At 40.6% G+C, this 26,205-nt stretch overlaps 1 protein-coding gene across 1 annotated transcript in view; it reads right to left on the bottom strand.

The window, feature by feature from the left end:
- B3GLCT (beta 3-glucosyltransferase) overlaps positions 1 to 26,205 on the bottom strand; it is a 299,136-nt gene that overhangs the window by 179,235 nt on the left and 93,696 nt on the right. Inside the window, exon 4 of the mRNA XM_075198956.1 lies at positions 23,416 to 23,525. Within this exon, the coding sequence (XP_075055057.1) occupies positions 23,416 to 23,525 (110 nt within the window). The remainder of the gene's footprint in view (positions 1 to 23,415; positions 23,526 to 26,205) is intronic.

Below are 26,205 nucleotides of genomic sequence, written 5' to 3'. Positions count from 1 at the left end.
ACTGTACAGGACTAAATTACATCAACTCTCAAAATAGCATTTACGCTGACATGTGATTGGTTAATCTGGAACATCCACACAAATAAAATGAATCAAAAACTGACCGTAGGAAATAAAAGATAGTTATTGACAATAGCAACTGCATCTTTAAAAGCGAATTTGTCCCAGTGCTTCTCGTCAGATATCCCTCGTTAAGTATGGTAATGAGTGTCCTATAATACTTATTTTGTATGGATTAGACAGAAAGTTAAATACAATTAGTTGAAAAAAAATTCACAAGGAAATTCTTTAACACTAGGCCACCATATATGAACATGTCACCAACAAGTGCAAACAATCTCCTTGAAAAAATGCTTTCAGCTCACTTTGTGGTCTATCTTAGTAATATTTTCAGATAGAATCCCCGTATTATCTCTGCAATGTCCAGTAACAAGATTGACTTGGCACTGCTATCACATAATGACCGTGTAAAAAGGTATCAAAATTTTGTCTGGACATTGGTTTAGTTACCATCGTTTTTTTCCTACCGTACTGGATAAACAGGCAGCACACAATTTATTTCTACAAAATTTATTGTATACATATGTGCCTATTGATATCCAGTCCTGATAGCAACAAGAACTTATTTCAGCAAAGGATAGAGCAAAGACTACATGCGCCAGAATAAGTACAATGTCATACATTGCACCAGCTAACCTGGATTTTGGTCACTGTTCTCACCCGTTTCCCTTGGTTCTCACTCCCTGCATTCACTTGCTGGTCTTAACTGAGCATGCGCTCACCTGGTCTTTTCAAAACTTCCTGCATTCTCTTGATTGGCTAATTGCCTGTCAGCTCTGTCTATATAAAAGCACCGGCTTCCCTACTAAGGTGCCAGATCTTTAGGTCACCTTACCTGTTAGGACGCCGTCTCTCTGGCTCCCGTCTGCACATCCTGTCTTACCTGTTCCACGATCAAGTCCTGTGGTATTATTGCAAGAACTTTGTGCCTCATCATCGGTCCCGTTCTCAAGCTATTCGCTTTCCAGGGATCTCAGTGCATCAGATCTCTGTAGTTCACCACTTCTCAGTTGGTATCCTGTGTTACCCGTTCCACGATCAAGACCTGCGGTATTGTTGCAGGAACCTCGTGCCTCATAATCGGTTCCATTCTCAGCTATTCGCTTTCTTAAGACCTCAACGCTTCGGTTCACTGCCATTCACCTGAACCTCTGCATTTATCGCCCAGCAGTCCTGCTCCACTCCACGGTTCCATCTCACCCTGCTCTAATCCCCCTTAAAGGACCGCGACCTGCAGCTAGAGAGCAGCTAAGTCTATATTCCCTTGCGGGGATCCCTGGTAAATACCTTTCTACCCTTGGACTTTGTACCTCTCTGGAGGTAAGTCTATCTAGAGCGGGACTTCGAGGCCTATTCCAAACTTAGGCTCCGTGACATAAAATATCGACACTATTTAAAAAAACCAGCAGTCTTTTTTTTTTTGTGTGTTAAAACATAAGACCTTTATAATAAGACATTTTGGTTGATTTATGGGTCTGGATATGTACATATGAGAATGGACAATATAGTAACATTTATATTGTGACCGTTTGTCTTTGAATAAGACAAGCGCAATGGGAAAATATGTTGGACTACTATTTCTTTCATGATAACAGTTCCAAAAACTCTACATAACTTCTCAGTTTGAATTACAAGAAATCATCTTTCTCATATATGTTCTGCAGGATATGACCCTACTGTGCTGTTAGAAATTGGTGCTGGTTAGATGACAGGTGCAGAGTGTAATGGGAACCTTCATTTTTCAACAGGGACTCCTGACAGTCCCTGATTTTCACCAGGTCCTTGATTTTCACCAAGGACTCCTGCCAGGAAGTGATGGGTTTCAATACAGGGAACCCAAAGATTGTGGCTATAGATCCAGCCTCTTTAGGAGGAACAAGGAATAGTGGGCTATATACAGGTCATGGTCAGGGCAGGCAGAAATGGTCCAGAAACATAAAACAAGTCATAGTTAGGGCCACAAGCAAACAATCATTCTAGAACAGGGTTTCCCAAACCCAGTCCTCATAGACCCCTAACGGCGCAGGTTTTCCAGGTGACAAGTACATAATTATAGCACCTGTGGATCTGTTACAATGTGTCAGCCAGTAATGAATAAACCTGTGCTCCAGAAAGGAGATATGGAAAACATGCACTGTTAGGGGGGCCATGAGGACTTGGGTTTGGTGAACCCTGGTCTGGAACAAGCTGGGTCAGTACTAGAAGGTCACACATATTATTGATGCAGCCCAGCAAATTCTAGCACAAACTAGAGAACCCGATGTCATGACCATGTGCCGTATGAGAGCTCACACAGCACTGGGTGCACTTAAATGGGCCCAATTATGTAAAATTTCTTTATTTGGTTGTCACTATAGAAATCACCCATTTCCTGGGATATACACTCTAAAGGGCACAGAAACAGGGTGCCTGATGCAGCGAGTATGCAGTGATATCTTGGTTATATCGACTGCATACTGCGGTAAAGCAGACATTTCTAGAACAACTGCATCTACTTTCAGCATAGTTATTCCTACGTCATTATGTATTACACAGAATGCGGGAAATAACTTTTCCAAGCTCAAAAAGCAGGATAACCTTCATTTGAAGTAATTAAAATCACCCACAGAGACAGTTATAAACTGTATATCACATTAAGTCGGATTAAAAGACATAGACATCTGGTTTTAAGTGAACAGGTATTTTGTAGTATTTTATATCTCATGTAAACATTTCTGACTGATCAACTTAAAGGTGTACCTAAAGTAAAGAGATTATTATAGCGTAGTGACAGATGTATCCGAGTAGGGTTCTATCATATCGACAAGAAATATCCTACTTCCACGTGTAACATGCCTAGAACATGTATGAGCAAAACAAAACAAAAAAATAGAAAAGAAAAGAAAAAACTAAAACATTTTCTTTCCATATCAATACTGTTTACTGGGCTTTGCTGCTCTCTGCGAAGAGCATTCGTCTCGATTTAACAGACAGCTGATTAATTAATCCCATGGGTCTTCCAGAAACTAAAGATTTATTTTTGGAGTTTCTTTTTACAAACGTAGTGAAGCACAGCTGTGCCGCATTCAATCCTGCATATTTACTGTAAATCTACGGGCTGTCTCTCTAAAACAAAAATAAAACAATGTCACAAGACACATCCTCATATGTCCAACTTGCTGAGATCATCCATCAACTAGCCCCGGAGACTCTTTAGAAAAGCTGGCAGAGGACGTTGGCTCATCCTCTCAGCGATAATATTTCAGCTTTGTCTGTAAACAAACCCATGAGGATCAATGAAATGATTTTACTATTTTTTTTGACAAAAAGGTGATTTTCAGTCAAAAAAAAAAAAAAGGGAGGGCAAAGGTCTGATATTGCAATAGCTATATATAACTTGATGGGTGCTTGACAGCCATAGACAGGGAGTATTGAGGAAGGCAAAGGTAAGGTGGAGGTGCACCAAGGCACATTTAATAGAGAAAGTGGGACTTCAATCTAATTAGTAGGGTTAGATGAACAGTGACCAACTTCTGCAATTAAGACTACTCACAGATACCCGAGTACTGTCCATGTACTCGTACAGTACTTTCTAAGCATTGCCAGATTAAATAAAAAGAAAATATAGTAATAGTAGTCCTCATGTATACATTCTGCAGATAGTAAACAGACACTCCTATGGATAGTCACATGACAGGTTGTGTATACCTGTACACATGCACACTTGATATTGTTGAAATGCAAAATCAAACCTTGATGCAAGTGTTGGACACTCACCTTACATAAAAACAATCAGCTGGTTTTCAAAGTGATCGGTTACGAGATCACTGAAGGGTAGGGGGAATTCAGTGCCATTAAGAGTGGTTATGGGTGTCTCACAGATCACAAATCAGACTCCTCATGGCACTGAAGACCAGATTTAGAAACACGAGAATGCTATAGTAATATAAAAGGTATGCAGCATTTCTGAAGCGGGAGGTCCAAATGCACTGGAAACTCAACTAGCGTGCCAAGATATAAACAGAAACAGATGGACATTAAAATGAAGGTGCACCAACTTTGCAATACCACTTACTAGATGCAGCCTTCCCCAGCTTCGAAGCAGGGACTGCGTGGAGAACTGCAATACAATTGAAGACTGCAATAAAGTTTACAGAAGATGACCATATACATCAATAAACTCAAAAGACCACATCCACTTTCCTAGCAAGGATTAGCACTATTTATAAATAAATAAACATGACCAATTTTAAAGATAGCCAACCTCAGTACCCTCAAGATACTGAAAATTCAATGGATACAAAAGAACAATCTGCGGTTGCCCCACTCTAAGCAAACAGACATTTACAATTTGTTGGAACCATTAGTTGTGGTTAAGTGTTCCTCTCCTGGTACAGGGGAGACATTTGAGCAATATATTTTAAGAATAACACATTTAAAGTCACATGGTATTTGGATCATTATACCCTTCCCCCCCATTGCTTTTACTAAAATGTTATGATTAGGTCAACAGTGGGATTAAATTATAACACAAACTCCCTTCCCTACTTATGATGGAAACCAATTTATTGGGCACAACCCATAGATGAATAACCCATTACCTATAGATGTAAGGTAAAGGTGGATAAATAATAAGCAGACAGACACTTGAACACATTATGCTACAATCCAATCGCTTCATACAAGCATCATGATGAAACAACCTAAATGTTAAAAGAGCACTTATCCAAACCGAGCATCATTTATATTGTTGTTAAAACAGGTTTCTGAAATCTGACAGATATGTATTTGCACGCATATTAATTTACATAAATTATAATGAATCCTCAACCTATTCCCCAACCCAGTGGTTCCCAAACTTTTGCAGTTCGCGGCACCCTTAGAGTCTCCAAATTTTTTCAAGGCACCCCTCCAAAATAATTATTGAGCAGTCCTGTTTTAGAAGTAGTTGGGTCAAAAAATTGTAATAAGTATTTAGGTCAGGACAGAAATACTTATTTAGTTGTATGCAAAAATGCCCCCTCTGCATCCAGACACTCTGCCCTCAGGCACTCTGCCCCCTCTGCATCCAGACACACTGCCCCCTCTGCATCCAGACACACTGCCCTCTCTCACACTGCCCCCTCTGCCCTCTGTCACGCTGTCCCCCTCCTCTGCCCTCTCTAACAATGTCCCCTCCTCTATCCTCTCACGCTGTGTCCCCCTCCACTACCCCTCTCACGCTGTGTCCCCCTCCTCTGCCCCGCTGTGCCTCTCCTCTGCCCCACTGTGCCCCTCCTCTGCTCTCTGTCCCCCTTCTCTGCCCTGCTGTCCCCATCCTCTGCTCTGTCCCCATCCTCTGCTCTCTGTCCCCATCCTTTGCCCTGCTGTCACCATCCTCTGCTCTCTGTCCCCTTCCTCTGCCCCGCTGTCATCATCCTCTGCTCTCCTCCTCTGTCCCGCTGTCACCATCCTCTGTCCCCCTCCTCTGTCCCACTGTCACCACCCTCTGTCCCCCTCCTCTGTCCCGCTGTCACCATCCTCTGTCCCTCTCCTCTGTCCCACTGTCACCATCCTCTGCTCTCCTCCTCTGTCCCGCTGTCACCATCCTGTCACCAACCTCTGTCCCTCTGTCACCATCCTCTGCTCTCCTCCTCTGTCCCGCTGTCACCATCCTCTGCTCTCCTTCTCTGTCCCGCTGTCACCATCCTGTCACCAACCTCTGTCCCGCTGTCACCATCCTCTGCTCTCCTCCTCTGTCCCGCTGTCACCATCCTCTGTCCCCCTACTCTGTCCCACTGTCACCATCCTCTGCTCTCCTCCTCTGTCCCGCTGTCACCATCCTGTCACCAACCTCTGTCCCTCTGTCACCATCCTCTGCTCTCCTCCTCTGTCCCGCTGTCACCATCCTGTCACCAACCTCTGTCCCGCTGTCACCAACCTCTGCTCTCCTCCTCTGTCCCGCTGTCACCATCCTGTCACCAACCTCTGTCCCGCTGTCACCATTCTTTGCTCTCCTCCTCTGTCCCGCTGTCACCATCATCTGTCCCCCTCCTCTGTCCCACTGTCACCATCCTCTGCTCTCCTCCTCTGTCCCGCTGTCACCAACCTGTCACCAACCTCTGTCCCGCTGTCACCATCCTCTGCTCTCCTCCTCTGTCCCGCTGTCACCATCCTCTGTCCCCCTCCTCTGCCACGATCCCTCTCACTCTGCCCGGCGCCAGGCGCCAGCCATAAAAAAAAACAAAAAACACATAAACTTACCAATCCGTCGGGCGCCGGGACCCAGCAACCTCCTCTCTCCTGCAGCTTGTTACCGACGTCGATATTCAGTGACAGCTGCAGGAGAGAGGAGGCTGCTGGGTCCCGGCGCCCGGCGGATTGGTAAGTTTCTGTGTTTTGGGTTTTTTTTATGTCAGGCCCGCGGCACCCCAGTGACAGCGCCGCGGCACCCCTGGGAGCCGCGGCGCACAGTTTGGGAACCGCCGCCCCAACCATTAGCACTGCCTAGGATACCCATGTGGTGGTCATCATCATCATCTATTTATATAGTGCCACTAATTAAGCAGTGCTCTGCAGAGAACTCACTCACATCAGTCCTGACTGTCGCTTACATTCTAAATTTCCTAACATACACCGAGAGAGACTAAGGTCACTTTGTTAGCAGCCAACTAACATACCAGTAGGTTTTTGGATGGTGGGAGGAGACCGGAGCACCCGGAGGAAATCCACACAAACATAGGAAGAATATACAAACTCCTCACAAATAAGGCCATGGTTGGGAATCGAACTCATGACCCTAGTGATGTGAGGCAGAAGTGCTAACCACTAAGTCACTGTGCTGGTCAGTAGTACATCCACTGCCATGAGAAGTTTAAAAGTAAAATGCTGCATCATAAATGATTTTAAATGCAGCTCATCGGATGACTTGTCTAGTCAGCTGCATTGGCGACCTTCCCCTTATTGGTGTTTCCTTTTAATCTTATCTAGGCTGTTATGAATAGAGAAATAGCAATAACAGATGCCCGTAAGGATATCCCCCAAACTATAGCTGTCCTCAGGTGAATTCCTGGAGTTTTCTCAAAAAGTAAAAATTTAAATTTTGGAATAAAAGGAGATGGGAATGTAGCAACTTTTCTGAAGGTACTGAGCCAAATTCATTGTGTGCCACATTACTGCATAACAACCATGCAAAATGTGTCTGTGCATTGCAAAATGGGTCACATGGTCAAGCGGGTGTGGGAAGATGGCTGGGGGGAATGGAGAGGACTAATGCTTTATTTTTTATGTAATCTCTGTTTATTATGTGCCAACTAAAATTTAACAAGTTAATTATTCCAAATCTGTATATAAGTGGTAAAATGTCTTTATATAAAAACAAAAACAAAATAATGGGTGAGGTGAAGGAAAGAGGCCAAGAATGTGAATCTCCTACAAATATCTAAAACATTTTTCAACTTATTCAATCTTTATGATGCCTCCCATCTTGAACTCAGATAAGTTGTGTAAATGACAGAGCTGAGCATAGTAATCCTAGTAATCCATTTACATACAGGAACAGTGTCTCTATTTCTCTTTTCTTAAAAGAGTCTCCTCTAATGTACACTCAGTGGCCACTTTATTAGGAACACCTTGCTAATACTGGGGAGGACCCTCATTTTCCAACAGAACAAGTTGATTTCTGCGTGGCATGAGTTCTGGATACAGATACACAAATTCTCAGGTACCATATGAGAATATACGTTATGTGGGTGGATAGGATGATGTTCATGTTAATATCCATCAAATGTACAAGAAGTTAAGTAGATACAAAAGTACAATGGTGCAAATGGTTAATAGGTATTGTATTAAAAACAAACACATCCCTAAAGTATAATAATCTCAGTACACTGAAACACACAAAAGGCAAAGCAAAAAATAAAATACAAAAACAAAACCCGGCAACAAATCTCCGTCCAATAAATTAGGCTGAATGAGCACTAGTAAACGTTGGTATTGTTCAACAAATAGATCTCAGTCCAATGTTTTAGGTTTAAAAAGCATTAGTGAGTAAACAATGGTAGTGTCCAAAACTAAATTGATCCTATGAAAATGAGCAAAGAGCCATTGTTGTTCCTAACAAACACTGTGCCCTGCCAAAGGCCTGAAGGCTAGAAAACTAAAAGTTCACTCGGTCCTTTTTAATCCAAATGTTTGCTTCTTTCATATGCAAACGGGAAACATAGATAACACAAGTATAGTTCATACAGGAAACTTTTCCAACATACAGATACTTACAGTGGCGGCCCTATGAATTCATGATGGAGGTAACGGTGATAACTCACCCTCATGTCTGGATTGCCCGGTACAAATAAGCCGTCCCTCTGCTATATGGCCGCTGTTGGATACTAAACAGATGTGCGCGCAAAGTCTAAGTTTGACAATAGGTATTGAGGCTCATGAGCTTGAAATAAGTAGATCATTAAGTACCTATGCATTTCACCCTTGTGGGCTTCATCAGGGAACGTTGGATGTGAATTAAATGTAGGTCGTAATTGTTCTATGTTTAAAGGAATCACAATTAGCATAAGTGTCCTATAATTGGTTCTACTGGATGATTGGCACTCAGGGGAGCTATACTGGGCAGTCCTTGGTCCTTCTGTTAGATGAACTGCATAGGAATGTCTGTGTACGGGTTCTGTCCATACATTTATGACCCTGTACATTTTAATTTTCAAACCATCCTTACAGAAACATTACAATAGACTTTCTACAAATCATATTTTTACTTTTCATTTTATTTTGCAACATGTACTTAAGCTTGTGTTTTTTACATCCATTCATCTTCTGCTGCTGTAGCCCATCCACTTCAAGGTCCAACATGCTGAGCGTTCAGAGATGCCCTTCTGTACACCACTGTTGTAATGCATGCTTATTTGAGTTACTGTTGTCTTCCTATCCGCTTCAACCAATTTGTCCATTCTCCTTTGACCTCTCTCACTAATCAGGCATTTTTGCCCACAGAATCACTGGATGTTCTGTTCTGCACACTAATCTCTGTAATCTCTAGAGAGACTGTTGTGCTGGAAATGCCAGGATAACAGACGTTTCTGAGATACTCAAACCACCCTTTCCGGCACTAAAAACCATTCCACGGCCAGTCACTTAGATCAAATCTCTTCCCCATTCTGGTATTTGGTCTCAACCTCTTGACCATATCTTCATGTTTTTATGCACTGAGTTACTGCCACATGATTGGCTAATCAGATATTTGTATTAACAAGCAGGTGTACATTGAGTGTTTTCCCCAACCATACTGTAATATTATTATTACCATTTATTTATATAGTGCCACTAATTCCGCAGCGCTGTACAGAGAACACACTCACATCAGTCACTGCCGCATTGAAACTTACAGTCTAAATTCCCAAAAACCACACACACACATACAGAGATAGACAAACAGACTAGGGTCAATTTGTTAGCAGCCAATTAACCTACCAGTATGTTTTTGGAGTGTGGGAGGATAGCGGAGCACCTGGAGGAAACCCACGCAAACACGGGAAGAACATACAAACTCCTCACAGATGAGGCCAGAAGTGCTAACCACTTAGCCACCATGCTGTCCACATATTATTGGTTTATTAAAACATTTATAAACAGAAGAGACCAGCCAAAGGATTTACTGGTAAAAGAATGGAATCTGACGCCTTGAATTCCAGCCTTATTAAACCAAGTTGAAATAAATTTGGAGGTGGCTGTGGTGTTTTGAGATGACCAATGCTTTAGTAATAAGCGAAAACAGAGAAAGATTTGAAATGTGTAGATTGCACATTTTTGATAGAACATTTGTTACATATTTGACATGGAAGAGGACAGAAGGACATCACAAAGTACTTACATGTTATAGAAAGGCGGAGGGAACAATATGTACTGGATGCTACCTTTGCAATGACCAAGAAGTCTGAAAAGTGTTTCCATTTCAGATTCAATTAACGGAGTCAGATATGGAGCTCCAAATGCCATTTTCCCATCTTAGCAGTATAAAGACTACTGTTTGTTGGACTTGGCTTAAGAAACTGTTTTGCATTAAGAGAGGTCTCAAAGAACTACATAAAGACTGGATTAATGTTGTGATGTGCAGATGCCTTGACAGAGTAACACATCACTACTAAACATGTTCAGATGCCAGGTGCAAATCTGCCAAGGGATGCAGGAGGGTAGGAAACGAAACTTGAGCAAGCTTAGCCTTGATGATAGGGCTGAGAATCTGCTGCATTCTACATAAGTGTAGCACATGTTTTGTGATTTCCTCTAGACTCCTTCCCAATATAAGGATTTAATTAAGGAAACGATAAATCAGTGTTTATTGAAGTGAATTATGCCACAAACTCATTTAGGATCCATCTGATTTCATTTACCACACATGCTGCTAATTAAGTATTCTTAAAAGTGTAAATCAATAAACAGAATATGCTAGATTGGTATACTAAAGTGCAGGCAACAACATTGTATGTCGCACCTATAGCAGCAAGTGCCGACAAGTCTTAAAGATCATTCTTTGTGGTGCTAAATTACATATTGGCTCAAATAAGAGTCAATAGTGTTATTCCTATCATGGCATTCTATAAAGTTAATGTTTTCATGTAAGATTGTAAAAAAATAGAACAGCCAATGTTCACAGACGTTAATGCGTGTTATTAGTACAATAGATTGCACTGGTTAAAGCGCAAAGCAGAAAAGCACATGGCAAATGCTTTAGATGCGCTTTAGTGAATCGTTTTAAAGTGTGCATTGTTTTTCATTCATTTAACCATTTTCCCAGCACATTTGTATGAACGGGCTCCAAATGTCTAACTCAAGAGATGGCTAATTGAGAGAGTAATTGTTTAATCCTGAAACGTGGGACTTTGATTCTCCCACTCCCTGTTGCACCTGCGGCTCATTTGGGTTAGACGTATTTTTAGTTTAATCCAATGCTTATGAATCTGCAAAACAGACCTGGCTCCTACATATTGTTAAATTTGTGAGAGGGTGCATTTAAAGACAAATTTCACTTTTATACTAGATACTTTGAAATCACCCTCCCCCCATCTGCATGCTCACTATTATCTGAAATAAGGTGGTCCCAGGGACTACTCCTAGGTATTGTTGAGATCAATATTGCTATCAGTTCCGATAACACAGGACCCGATGCGCAAAGAAGCCCCTATGTCTCTCTTTGTTGGCCACAAGGAGAGATAAAAGGGGAGGAGTACTATCATTTTAAGGATGCACCAAATCTACTATTTTAGAATCCAGCTCAATCCGAACACTTTTTTAACTCCTTACTTAACTACGTAAATGTATGAAGCATCGTTTTCTGCAAGTCGCCAGAAATCGGAGACTTTGCAGGGGGAAATTTATAGCAGCAATGGCTTTTAAAGGCAAACTTGCCTTCAAAAATAATCCAGTCCAGTCAATCCAGTCAAACAGAAAACAATTAGGAACAGGATTCAAAGAGATGCTGGTAACAAGAACAAACTGATGGGACAATGGAACAAAAAGCTGGATCAAGCTGGAGATCAGAACATTTTATACATAAGACAATGACCAGCCATGAACAGGTGTAAGTCATCAGGTGAGGGGGGGAAATCAACCCCGCACAGGTAAAAAGTGCACAGGTGAGGTACACAAAGTCCAAAACAGCACCCCTCTGGTGGAAAAGAGGAACTGAACGCCACACATGTTCAGAGCACATATTCATGTGATTCACCAGTCCAATCTCCCGGCACCACCACATCGCTTTGTCAATGTGAAGGATGCTGGGAGACAAAGCCAGTCTCAGTGCCACACAGGCCTGGGTGTACTTGGCAGCAAGTGCACTTCCAGCAGACTGCAGACAGTGTGGATACATCCAAGTATTCGATTAGTGAGCAAAAGGATTCCACAAAACTCAAACCCTTTGAAAAACGGCTGAAGCACTGAACCAAATCCATGAATCGGTACGGCCTTCATATATATATATATATATATATATATATATATATATATATATATATATATATATATATATATATTATATAATACACACACACTCTAATGATACCTGGGTGTAATGACGGTGCTGGATCCCTGTTATTCAGAAACCACCTCAGAATACCACTTAGAGGATACCCAGCTTGGACAGACCCGTTGCTTGAGACTAGGGAATAGGGGATCTGGGTACCTCAATGAGGATTTCAAGCGGCTCCGATATAAACCCAGATGCACACTAGAGCACTGACATAGGAGTCGTAGCTAGGTCCAGCGTGTGCTTGACCGCTATTACAGGACCTGATCTCCACCTTTTGCCACAACTAGCAGCTATTTACTATTATGTAGGAGCTGTTGTCTTTTGCTTGTTCCCAATTTGATCTTAGTTCTGGAAGATCTCTGGATGAATCAAAATCAGGAAACACTTCCTTGGTGAATACATGTCTTTTTAAATTCTCCAAAAAATTAAAAATGTACAACAATTATATGGTTTTAATATATTTTTTTCGAATGTCTTCTTGCGTTATGGAGAGAAATAGGAAGAAGGCAAGCAGTTCAATCCACTGATCGAAATATGTCTCAAGACCAATCATGAGGAGAACAAATGAATTATGAAGAAAAAATATTGTACTAATCAAGAAGTAATCTAAGAATCAATATAGATAATGCATTTCTAAGAATATTTGAGAGATCCAATATGCAATATCCAATTATGTTTGAGAAAAACAAAAATCAATTCCCACTGAAAAAATGTGAGTATAAATGTGTATAATCTGTAGAAAAAGATATTCACTTGTCCCAATAAAAATTCAAAACTTCACTTTAATAAAATTGCAAAACAATATTCCATATACCATTAATAAAAATAAACTAAACTACACCATTTCAATTGTGCAGAAAATTGCCGTCAATAATATCAAAGTACACTATATGGACAAAAGTGTTTGGCCACACCTGTTAATTATTGAATTGAGGTGTTTCAATCAGACCCGTTGCCAGAGGTGTATAATATTAAGCACCTAGCCATGCAGTCTCTATTTGAAAACATTTGTGATAAAAAAAGTGATGTTCTGAAGAGCTCAGTGACTTCAAGCGGGGTACTGCGATAGGATGCCACCTTTCCACACTTACGCCAGCCTGTGCCTGGAGGGGCATTATGAGGGGCAGAGATAACAAAGGACGAGTATAGTAATGGTGAGTTCATGAAAACTGCGAACAGATGTACACAGGGACTACTTGTGATTGGCTGTTCGCGTTGACTCCGATAGGTGTTTTCTTCATTGCTCATGCATGGTTGGGGCATTGTCTCTCGTGCATTAGTGAGGAGTCTAAGATTTATTGATGCATAATAATGCGTTAAAGCAAATAAAATACATGGATAAAAACACAGGTGTACGTGTATGTGATGTATGCCTGGCGTAGACCAGATGCACATTCCACTGGACCAGACCTGCACTCATCTTCCGATACTTGCAGCTTTGCATATGGTGGCAATTGCGGCATTTTTAGTGAACACAATCGGGATGAAATTCCGGCCAAGTATGCATCAGATCCAATACTACTAAGAATCACGGAAGGGCATGTTTTATCAAATAAATAGCATACGGGATCCCTAAGATTGCCACAGAGGATTGTAGACAGTATTTTCTCTGGATGTACTAGTAAGTATTATTACTTTGTATGGAGGACTGTGTACATCTTACTGAGGAATCTCAATAAGATTCATATACTTCAGTGCGTCCGCATACTCAGCAATAAAAGCAGGCCACACCAGCAACAAACATTTTCACCGGGACTTTCAATCGTTTACAGCCTAAGCATAGAAATCAATGACAGGCTAATTAGGGAACAGTATTTCCTCTTCTGAAGTCTCATGTTATGGGTCAGATTGTTGAAAATCAATAGCAGAAATATTAAGCTCATTCAGTACAAGATGCAGCAATATTACCATGGTGTAGCAAGATTCAGAGATTGATTTGAATCTAATTGATGCATTTTGTTACTCCTCAAAGATACAAGTACTCAGTCCATTATTCTTCTCTTTAAAATGCAGAGCCTTGGTTATCTTAAGGGTACCTTATTTATTTGTATTTTTTGGGATTGTGTCGTTCTGAAGTAGTTCAACCCATTTACCTAACAAAGAAGTACAGGACTGGTACCAGATTGGAAATGTGACCCAATTTGATGGCTGATCTGTTTGTGGCTGACAAATAGGAAAAGTGGTATCTTGTAAACATCAAACAAACTATTGCCCCTGGTTCCACCGGTGGCTTAGTGGTTAGCACTTCTGCCTCACAGCACTGGGGTCGTGAGTTCGGTTCCCTCCACCTTATCTGTGTGGAGTTTGTAAGTTCTCCCCGTGTTTGCGTGGGTTTCCTCCCACACTCCAAAAACATACTGGCAGGTTAATTGGCTGCTATTAAATTGACCCTAGTCTCTCTGTCTGTGTGTGTATGTTGGGGAATTTAGACTGTAAGCCCTAATGGGGCAGGGACTGATGTGAGCGAGTTCTCTGTACAGCGTTGCGGAATTAGTGGTGCTGTATAAATAGCTGATGATGATGAACTCAAACCTCTATAGGGGTGTGGGACCCACTTTTATCACTTTATTTAAAAAAAAAAAAAATACAATTATCTTTCCTCTTTCTTGGTAATGCAGAGAAATAAAAAAAAAAAAGTTGTATTAAGCAACACAAAATGCTGACCACAAGCATCCGTCGCACAAATGACAGTGAAATGACTTGACATGGATAAATCCTTCCTGCTCAGCCAATGAGAAGCGATGATGGACTGATGGACAGTTGCTCTGTTCGTATCACTGGATTGATCAAGTGGCGCTATATAAATAGCTGATGATGAGATACTAACTACTTCACTTGTTTCCAAATTAACCCCCACAATTCTGTATGCTAGGGAAAGGGGTCACTGACTAAAAGAATAAATGTTATCTGTACTTATTATTTAAGGTTTTTTCAATGTTGTTTTTTGATATTATTGTAAAAGTTGGAACTTTGCCTATTTACAGTCAGTTAGATATGTCCTGGCTCCAACAAATATTTAGAATTCAAAATATGAATATTGCAGTTGTGTCTGCAGAACATGTGCTCATGCTGAAAACATGATACTGCAAGGAAGACTCTCCAAACAACTTTTCTTCAAAGAAAGCCTCGTACTTTGCTTTCTCTCCATAACATCCATAGCTCTGCAACCCACCACTTTCATAAGAAAGTACAGAGCATCAACAAAGTAAAGATGCAATGACCTGCCCTGCACTTAGCAGTGGCCATTATCCTGAGTGCTGCTGTCTGTCAAACACGGGGTCTGTCGTTCTGTGTACAATGCACTGCTGCCACCAGATGGTGTTTTTTATTAGGACATTTTTATTATTATTTGTTTTCTCTAACATTTCACTAAAGCTGGGTAAATACTCATGCAAATATCGTGCAGATCATACGATATAGGACTTTGGCCAGATATTGCAAGAGTGTGTATGCTCCCATGATCATGTTTTATCGCACCAAAACTCATCACATCTGTTGATTTGGTTTCCCAAACTTACTAAATATCACGATCAAAGATATAACGATGTCGGGAAAATGTGGAACTGTGTATGTACACACTACAGAACACACTCTGTCTACACTGCAGCTGGTGAGTGCAGAGTCACAATCTTTTCAGCAGATGGTTATGAGAGATAAAGAGCACAGATCTGAAGGTAAATTGTGTAGGTGTGTACACAAGAATCGGCACGCTCAGCGGGTCTATTAATCGTTGGTAAAATCGGTACAGAAATCGCACCTGCAGTAATTTTCTATAGGTACTCAGCTTGAGAGTCATATTTTGAAACCATGACACATGAAATAAGGATGATACTGTCAAGGTTTTCATGTGTGGGGCTAAATATATTGAGCGATATAAATCAGACCCTACTGTAAAAAATAAGGATATTAGAAGTCACTGTGGAGTCCTGTGGCCATAAGGAAGCATTAGTCCATATGATACACAAGTTATAGTATGTAATAATATTCTGTGACGGGCTGCTGAATGGAGGAGGGAGATGATGCTGAGCTTATTCTGAACAGCGTAATGTCTGGTTAATATATAACTGATAGAGGAAGAGAGTAGCACAGTAGAGTAGTTGTAAGTATTTGAAACAACATCAGAGAAGAAATAAGCCTGCGCTCGGTATAACTCATATTCTATATGGTACCAGATGCATGGCAGTAAGCCCGAGCTTGGTATATCCCATATTATATATGGCACCAGCTGCATGGCAATATAAATGTCCATATATGTATACAAAACAAAAAGACAGTTGCTGTCAGCACTTATCCTTAACACTGCATATTTGTGTGTATCTAGCAAAATGAAAACATGAGGTATTGGTTCATATTTTGATCAAAACATTTAATCCTGCATCCCTTCAGAGATGATGCACACATATATGCAGTGTTAAGGATAAGCGCTGACAACAATTGTCTTTTAGTTGTAATTATTGTCCAAACACACAACTAAATTTTTCTAATAAAAAGAAGACAAAATAGGCTCATATAGACTGACTTCTAGGAATTAGTAGGAACAGTGGATACTTGGAATCATTGGTCTTCTGTAATGGTGAAGCTACTGTCTTACTTTCCAGTTATATAACACAATACACAAATATCCAGAAACCAGATTCAGGTACAAGTCAGTGACATCACTCTCTAACTATAAGGACACAAGCTGAAAAGAAAGCAGAGAACTGTGACCAATAAACAGTCACTTCAGTGACATCTTTGTGCACTTTGAATACAGCGAGAGGTGCGGTCAATCCCATCCACATGTAAGTGGAGTACTTCTTTAAAAGAACTTCTTTAAAAAGTAATCTTTTAGGTTTTCTGCTTTTTAATTCTAAGGCTCTGTCCTGCCATCAACATTACACAACTAGAAGTCAACTTACGGGTTAATGGATTTGGAATGAATGTGGTTGGAAATCCATTTTGTATCTAAGAAAAACCCATCTATAGTGCTTTGCCCACACTGTGTACACGGAAAGGTAAATGCAGAATGGACCTCAGAATATTAATGTATTGATCATTACGAGGAACAAGACTGCAACTGGATCCTTGTTGACTCAGTGGTCCAGGAAGGACAGACAAAGTTTCTTGTGGTTCCTCATTCACTGTAAAGGCAATGCACCGTGAGCAGATGTAGAACACATACTTGCCAACCTTTGGAAACTTAATTCCGGGAGATCCCAGGCAGGGGGGCGTGGCTGGAGGGCAGGAGGGGGCGGCGAATCACGTAATTTTGGCCCCGTCCCGTAACAAAATGCCGGTTTTGTCGTGGGGGCGGGGCCAAAATTACGCAATTCACCGCGAATCGCGTCATTTTGAGGAGAGCGTTGCCGTATGCAGGATACTTGCCTGCTCTCCTGGGAGTCCGGGAGACCTACCCGAATTTCGGGAGTCTCTCGGACATTCCGGGAGAGTTGGCAAGTATGGTATAACGGTCCGTGAGTAGAAGACCTGAAAAAGCAGCTAGATCTCGCTTTATGATGTACTTTAATTGATTATTTAATGCAGCAATTCTATAGTTACCTGGCCAATAGACAAGACGAAGTGTTTGCAATGTAGTAAAAAGTGACAGAGGATGAAACAAAATAGTAAAAATTTCAAAATAGTAAAACAATAACAATTGAGACTTTTGTGCCCAATTTTATCCACACTAAATAGACATAATCTATATCAGTGATGGCAAAACGGATACACTACAGGGACCGCATTGGTGACTCTCTAACCTTCAAAAGGGCCACACACGACCCTTAATCTAATCTAACACATTTAATCATAGAAACATCTATTTGTAACAACATGTCAGCCGTCATTTTTAACACGGGTTACCAGCTATAACAAAGATGACAAGAAAGCAGGAAGGAGCTGGGGGCCACTATTGAGGGCTCGAAAGGGCCACAGTTGAGGGCTCGGAGGGCCGCAGTTGAGGGCTCGGAGGGCCGCAGTTGAGGGCTCGGAGGGCCGCAGTTGAGGGCTCGGAGGGCCGCAGTTGAGGGCTCGGAGGGCCGCAGTTGAGGGCTCGGAGGGCCCCAGTTGAGGGCTCGGAGGGCCCCAGTTGAGGGCTCGGAGGGCCACAGTTGAGGGCTCGGAGGGCCACAGTTGAGGGCTCGGAGGGCCACAGTTGAGGGCTCGGAGGGCCACAGTTGAGGGCTCGGAGGGCCACAGTTGAGGGCTCGGAGGGCCACAGTTGAGGGCTCGGAGGGCCACAGTTGAGGGCTCGGAGGGCCACAGTTGAGGGCTCGGAGGGCCACAGTTGAGGGCTCGGAGGGCCACTTGTTGCCCAACAGTGGTCTATACTCTGTTAAGGGTTATGTTCATTCAGAAAGTTAAAGTACACGCAATATGGATGATAACCTGAAATAAACGTTCAAAGACAAATATTGCAATAAATACATTGCAACAGTCTCTAATAAGTATCTCCTAAAATAACCATTAATGCAATAACAGGACCAATTAAAGATTAGATTGGGTAAACTGCCTTTATGATAAACATACAATATTATAAATACATTAGCAATCTATATTAAAAATAATGCACATAAATATATTCATTTTGTCACGGCATTCTTTTTGTATACTGAAATAAAAGGGCTTATTAGATTTCTGTTTTTAAAGCATCATAGTTATTCCTGAAACTAATTCAGATTGACTTTCCTTAGAACAAAACAATTTGCCCCACAAACACGTTTAAAAACAGCTATTCAATATAATGTTTACCATTCTGAATATCGCGAATATCACTACTTACAACCATTCAAAAAAAAAAAATAAAAAAATATTCTGTGTTTACAAAACAGCTTGATAGGTTTCAATTGCCTAAATACTAAAATGATGCATTGAATTAGATGTACGCAGCTAAGCCCTCGAACAGTCTATAAGTAGGTGATTGAATTTTAATTGCTGCATGAAATCGCTAATGCAGGGCTCTGGATAATTGCAGCAGGCAGGAACATGTTCCAGGAACACATTAAAAAGGAAAAATTGTTGGTTTTCTATTTTTATGTCACGGTTCAAGGAACAAAACAAGCAATTGAAAGACTAAAGCAACAAAATGTAATAACAGAAAAACAAAATGTAATGTGCACAGCTCCTATTATATACATTTTGTTCATATAAAACTGAAATCTTGTTTAGCATTGCTGCATTGCAACGGGGACATGGGTTAAATTTCGACCGGGTCCTTCTCTGTGTGGAGTTTGTATGTTCTCCCCATGTTTGCGTGGGTTTCCCTCCAGGTGTTTCAGGTTATTCCCACAGTCCAACAACAATCGGATAGGTTAATTGGCTGCTAAGCAAGAATGGACCCTAGTCTGTGCGTGAGTGTGAAGTCCAATGGGGCAGGGACTGATGTGAATGATTAAATATGGTCTGTAGAGTGCTGTGTAATTTAGTTGTACTACATAATTAAATGATAATAGCAGCAACAAGTGGGAAATAAGGACTAATACTGCTTAAAAAATTTTATTTAATTAAACTACATTGTTTACGGGCAAACATTGTATGAAAGATAAAAGAGGAAATAAAAATCCTATGTGCTATTGATTGTTTTTCCCAGCTTCACAAAAAGTACGTGGTTAAAATAAATAAATTTACATTATTCTAGTTTCCAACAAAAAAACTGGAATACAATGCTGACATCTTGTGGCAACATGAGAAAGTAAACACAAAAGAGCCTTGAAAGTCTAGTGTGACCAGCTGTAAATATCTTAAAGTGCACCTGTCACCCATATACAGAAACAACAGACATTTTCAGGGTTGAAAAATTTAATAGGAACTATTGTCATCACAGAGACATTCCAAGGCCGCATTGTCATGAATATTGGAATTCCCTCTACTGTTAGTAGGAGATAGCTGCAGTTTTAAGTAAACCTTTTACTATCTGGCTAACTTCTCAGCATTTACGCAGTAAAACTGTAATGATTCAATCCTCAAGTTCTTCCAACAGATACCCCAAATTGCAGCACCACTGTAAACGAATAGCCGGCCTTTGTTTTGCTTTTTTGGGTGGGGGTTAAAGGTTAAATATAATAATCAACATTTATTTATATAGCGCCAGCAGATTCTGTAGAGTTTTACAATTGGGAATAAACACAGTAATAAAACAATACTAGATAATACAGACACAGGGCCTGAATCATTAAGGATCTTAAATGAAGGAGGTAACTTATTTCAGTCTCCTGGACAAAACCATGTTGCAATGCAAGGGGTGCAAATTAGTATTCTGTTTTGCACATAAGTTAAATACTGACTGTTTTTTCATGTAGCACACAAATATCAACTTTAAATTTCAGTGTACAAATAAGCTATGAAGTATTTGTGTGCTACATGAAAAAACAGTCAGTATTTAACTTAACCTCATGTATCAAACTCCCATTGTCCCATAGATTGTAAGCTTGCCAGCAGGACCCTCTTACCTCTCTGTGGGCCATATCAGGGGAGGAGAATGTAGAAATCGGGGAGAGAGCTGGAGAACTGTTGAAAATCAATAGAGCTAATATTTCTGGGGGTATGAGAAGGCTTGGTAGAGTTTGAAAGCAGAGAGGTTATAGTACTGGGAGTGAGCATGTAGATTATAAGGTGATGACATGACAGGGGGAATATATATATATATATATATATATATATATATATATATATATATATATATATATATATATATATATATATATATATATATATATATATATTTATTTATATATTCTCTTCCTCTATCTTTAACCTTTTTGCTAGATACACTCTACTAGAGTATATCTAGCCCTGACTTCTGCAGCTGTCAGATCCACCATGGGCCAACCATGCTAAGCCCTGTAGATTCAATTTTCCCTCAACCGTCACGTCATCTTACCGACATCCAGGTTTGAACATGTAGCATGAAGACCTAGTTACGTCACTCTACTGAAACCACTTAGGGGAAGAAATATAAAGGAGCAGTTGGTGCGGCCACTGTTCCCTCACATCCCAGCTCAACTGGGCCTTAATCTAAGATCGGGTATACACTCAGCCAGGCCTGGGGTGACGTTGAGTGACTGGTGCCGTTTATTTAATAGTGCAATTTCAAGATGGATGCAGGGAACAATTTAATTATTTGAACGGATTAATTAATCGACTTTATACACTGGCGATAAGTTCAGAGAATACAGAGTTATATTATTTGATTTTAAAAAAAATCAACAGTATTTTGAACTTTCAGAACACTCTTCGGGCACGATTCATTAAGGTACATAAATGGCGATTTTGTGCATATAATCCGCACAATTACTCTGCACATGCCCAGAACTGGACTATACGCCATAAAACACAGTAACATCCAATTCATCTTTGAGCACACAGGACAGTCAAACCAGGCTACGATTTCAGGAAGAGAACAGGGAGGGGAAGGGGTGGTTGCCCGTGGTCAATGTACAGCAAGGACGTGCCAAGCTCGAGAGCACACAGCAGCGTCTGATCCAAGCTCTGACCATCTCTAAGGTCCTGGTGTTTCAGCCGTATCTCTTGCTCCAGCTAACGTTCTAGTGTAAGTGCCGATTACTAGTGATGACAGCTATGTATGTATTCTAGGATATGTGTTTGCAATCAGGAGCAACTGTAAAAACTTATTTTAAGTACAGAGGGCATTAATAACATCCTAATAAATGTTTTTTTCATGGAGGGAACAAAAAACGTTTTTTTGATTTTGTCATTAAGGACTATATTATTAATATGGAACATTTATTGTATATTCTTTTCATTTGCTGTGGTTTCTTTTGCGGGTTTATATTCCACATATTTATTGGAAGAATCCTGCAGTGTTCTGTCTAATAGAGCAGAGCAGACCTACACCAGTATTCAAAATCCTTGGTGAATTTGGACTTGGGTATAACAGATTCATGTGCAAAAAAAATACCGCAGTATGTAATGCCTTAATGAATCAGGCCACCGTGTCTAATATAGAACTACAAGCAGACTTACACCCAAGGCAAATGGACCAACTGATCAATGTATGACATACCACATCTGACAAAGACATAGCTTAACAGCAATACTCAAATGTTAGGACACACTGCATTCTTGATTCACATGTAATTTATACATGCCATTGTTATATCATGCTTCTGTGGTGGGCTGTTAATGAGAGTCAATTTTTTCCATGTGAATGAGCAGCATAAAACTATACATTTGTTAGTTTTATTTATTAATATATTAATGTCACATGCATTATTTTGCTGTCAGAACGCTTCATATAAAAGAAGAGTACAGTAGAGTAGGGGTTGCCAATCGGCGGCTCTCGAGCCACGTGCGGCTCTCCGGCTTTGAAATTGAAGCTCCTGGCCGGCAGGGTGATTCTCTGTGGCTGTCGGCACCTGGAGCACTGCTGACAGCCATAGGGAATCACCCAGCCAGGCAGGAACCTCAGCGTGTCTGACTGCAGCCTGCATCATGTGACCTACTCTGCATAACACAGGGAGGTCACATCATCACTGGTAACCAATCAGGGAAATAGGAGAGGTTGTAGTCTGCTCTACCTCCTTCCTCTGCGCGGGCTCCAGCGTCTGTGTGATAGGTAAGTAAGGGGCATGTGAGAGGCTGATGCACCTTGGGGATATCTGTTTGAATGTATGGAGGTTTGATGGGCGTGTATGGGGCAAGTGGGTATATTTCTTGAAGGAGAAGTGACAGTTGGGAGTGGTTGGTGGTTGCCGGCGGTGACAGTGGGGAGTGGTTGGTGGTTGCCGGCGGTGACAGTGGGGAGTGGTTGGTGGTTGCCGGCGGTGACAGTGGGGAGCGGTTGGTGGTTGCCGGGGGTGACAGTGGGGAGCGGTTGGTGGTTGCCGGGGGTGACAGTGGGGAGTGGTTGGTGGTTGCCGGGGGTGACAGTTGGGAGTGGTTGGTGGTTGAGGCCTGGGCTATGGCCCAAATGCATGACAAAAACCTTTTTAACACCTTAAGCAGCTTAATTTGACTAGAATGCATGAGTATCATGCACGGGTTAACATATATATATATATATATATATATATATATATATATATATATATATATATATATATATATATATATATATATATATATATATATATATATACACACACACACACACATATATATACACACATATATACACACACTGTTTGATTTTTGGAAAGTCCATTAAAATGGACTTGTCTGCATGCTGTATACAAACATCACTGTAAACACCTTTCAAGAGGGCACATCACGGCAACACCAAGGTAGATATCATAAAACCAAAGGTAAATTGGTGAACATTACCAATTTATCACTTATATCACTTACAAGGGGCATCATTTTTACATAACTGGACGAGGCCACTTATAATCTGGTCGTCTTGTTCGGAAACACTAAAATGTACCTACCTTGCTGATTTTAGCTGCCTGATTCAAAATGCTTTCTTTCAGGTCATCAGCTCTCTTCTTGTGAACAGGATTACTCTGACTTTGTATCACGATCACAATTTCTCCCAGTTCTGTAATGAAAGTAGTTAGGGTCACTTCAAAAAATAAAGCAGAAAATTACAGCTATTTTCATACAGAAGGAGGAAATATCTTTCACTAGTTTTCAAACCAAGAAAATAGTTTTCAGAATCCAGTCCTCAGTCATGTTAAGAAGTCTCAACAATGTTCTCCCCAGAAAATTTTGCCAGCCGGGTGGCATTAAGAAGCAGCAGGATGGGGGCAGTTGTAATACTTTGCAATAATAATGAAAAATGTTGGAGATTATTGCCCACACCTGCCAGGACTGGTCAGACTCGTGGTCAGTGGTCTAACACACTGCTGGCTGTAGTGCTCACATAGTGCCTGTTTAGATATAGAGAAACAATGGTTTATTCTATTATAATAGGACTTTGTTAGGCTTTAAGAGCCGGTGGCAAGTAAAACCAGCCGGCAGGAGCACCTGGAAAATAGGTGGTGGGGAGAACACGGCTCAATAGTCTGGTCACTGGGACGACTACCGATACCTAATCCCAAGCACGGTGGCAGAGGATTGCTGATTTGGTGATGTTTTGAAGCCACACGACCTTGCTGCCTTGCAAAAATCAATTTATAAACCAATCTTTATCTGGAGTATTATAGAGGAAAATGTGAACTCATCTCTCAGACAACAGGAGCTTGCCCGAAACTGGATCATTATTTGAGTCGTTGTTATATGTGGTACTAAATCATGGGTTATAGCTTCTTTTCACACATGACTACCTCATATGGCCTTATATTTTTCTTAAATAATGGCAAAGTAAAATGCGTTGTGTTATTTGACACAATATTAGATTTAGGAAATTTTAGGACTTGATAAGGATAGATAATTGCTAATTGTGTCCTGGTACTGTACACAAAAACATGTGCTTGAAAGAGTCTTTTAGGAAATAAAAACACATTGTATTAAATTATTATATTTATTATTATTATTATTATTATTATACCCCATCTTGGTGTGTACAAATGCAGGCAAATACAGCCATGGATATATCTCAACATACAGTGCCGACTGTCATTTAAAATAGCAGGGTCACCATGCTACGGCATTATAACATAGGCTGTGCTTCAATGGCCACCTAGAAGGAAGGATGTGCATCCATAGAACCTATAGAGAGAGCATCACCCCACGGGATCAGGAAACATTACAAGAAATGGGTGGGATCTAGTACAAGGCAGTACTGACTGAAAATATCATTATATTATAAAATGGGTACGCCTATTACTTATTTTTATATTGTTGCCTTTCCAAGGTTGTAATACTGGATAATTTAGGCTGGATATTTAAAGTAAAACATGCATGTACCAAAGGTGCAAAAAGCTGCAAAGTACTGAGCAGTGAGCAGAGCATGCCTTGTCCAGGTATGAATAGAATTGCCTGGGGAGACCTAGAGTCACTATGAGATTATATCTATCTATCTATATACACACACACACACGCATTCATATACACACACAGACCCACACGCATACATACATACACACACGCATACATACATACATACATACATACATACATACATACGCATACATACACATACATACATACATACATACATACACATACACACACATACATACATACATATACACACACACGCAAACATACACACGCACGCATACATATATACACACACACACACACACACACATACATACACACATACACACACATACATACACACACACATACATATACACACACACATACATATACACACACACATACATATACACACACACACACACACACACTTTTTACCACTCCTTTACTCTAGTGTAAGCATAGCTCTGATTGGTTGGAATATCTATCTACACCACTCCCACCGTCTTATATGCACGGTCATCTTCCCTCCTCTACGGGCAATAAACTGAATGATGGGAGAAAACTAATTATTATAGTAAAGCACCAACCAAATGAATTAGTAGCTTCCTAATATCAAAACCGAAACTCCCTCTATCAAACTATACAGTAAAACATTTGGCCAATGGACACAGCTGCAGTTATTTACTAAAAATAAAAGGAATGAGTGCGATAAAAAGCAAGAAAAACAGGTCAGTTACGTGTTTGTTGTCCCAATTAAATAAGCTCTGCAACATTAGGGATAGAAAAAGTTGAAACAAAATGATAGCATCTGTCTGCTACCATAGCCTATATTATAGAAGGAGAGAGGAGAGAGACCTTTTCACTAATTAAAACTGTAAACATAATTGTGTTCAGTTGCCACAAGTTTTCGGAAAATAATTACATCACCAAACTGCCCGTGTGCCTTGTACCTAATATCTCTCAAGCAAACCTTGTTCTCTACCACCTCCGAAAGCTTTATAAGGCCTCACTAGAGAAGGATACATTGAATTTTAGACCAAAACTCATATTTTATTCTAGGAGGATATAAAGGGATTCATTACACCAGGGGTTAGCAAACTTTTTCTGTCAGTGTGCCGGCTAAAATCTAGTGAGCGAGTGAGTATTACATTTAATTATGTCTTATTTTATGATGCGATCATAATAATAATAATAATTATAATAATAATAATAAATAATAATAATAATAATAATAATAGGACCAGCAATCAAACATTTATGTTATGCCACACGGTTGTGCACCCAAAAATCTGTGAGCTGCTTCACTAAAGCAGCTGGTGATGGACAAAACTGAGCGGCTGCGCATGCAC

This window comes from Mixophyes fleayi, chromosome 2, assembly GCF_038048845.1.
Source record: "Mixophyes fleayi isolate aMixFle1 chromosome 2, aMixFle1.hap1, whole genome shotgun sequence".
NCBI lineage: Eukaryota > Metazoa > Chordata > Amphibia > Anura > Limnodynastidae > Mixophyes > Mixophyes fleayi.
Note: the sequence above shows the minus strand (reverse complement) of the source record. Positions and strands in the feature narration are given on the sequence as shown.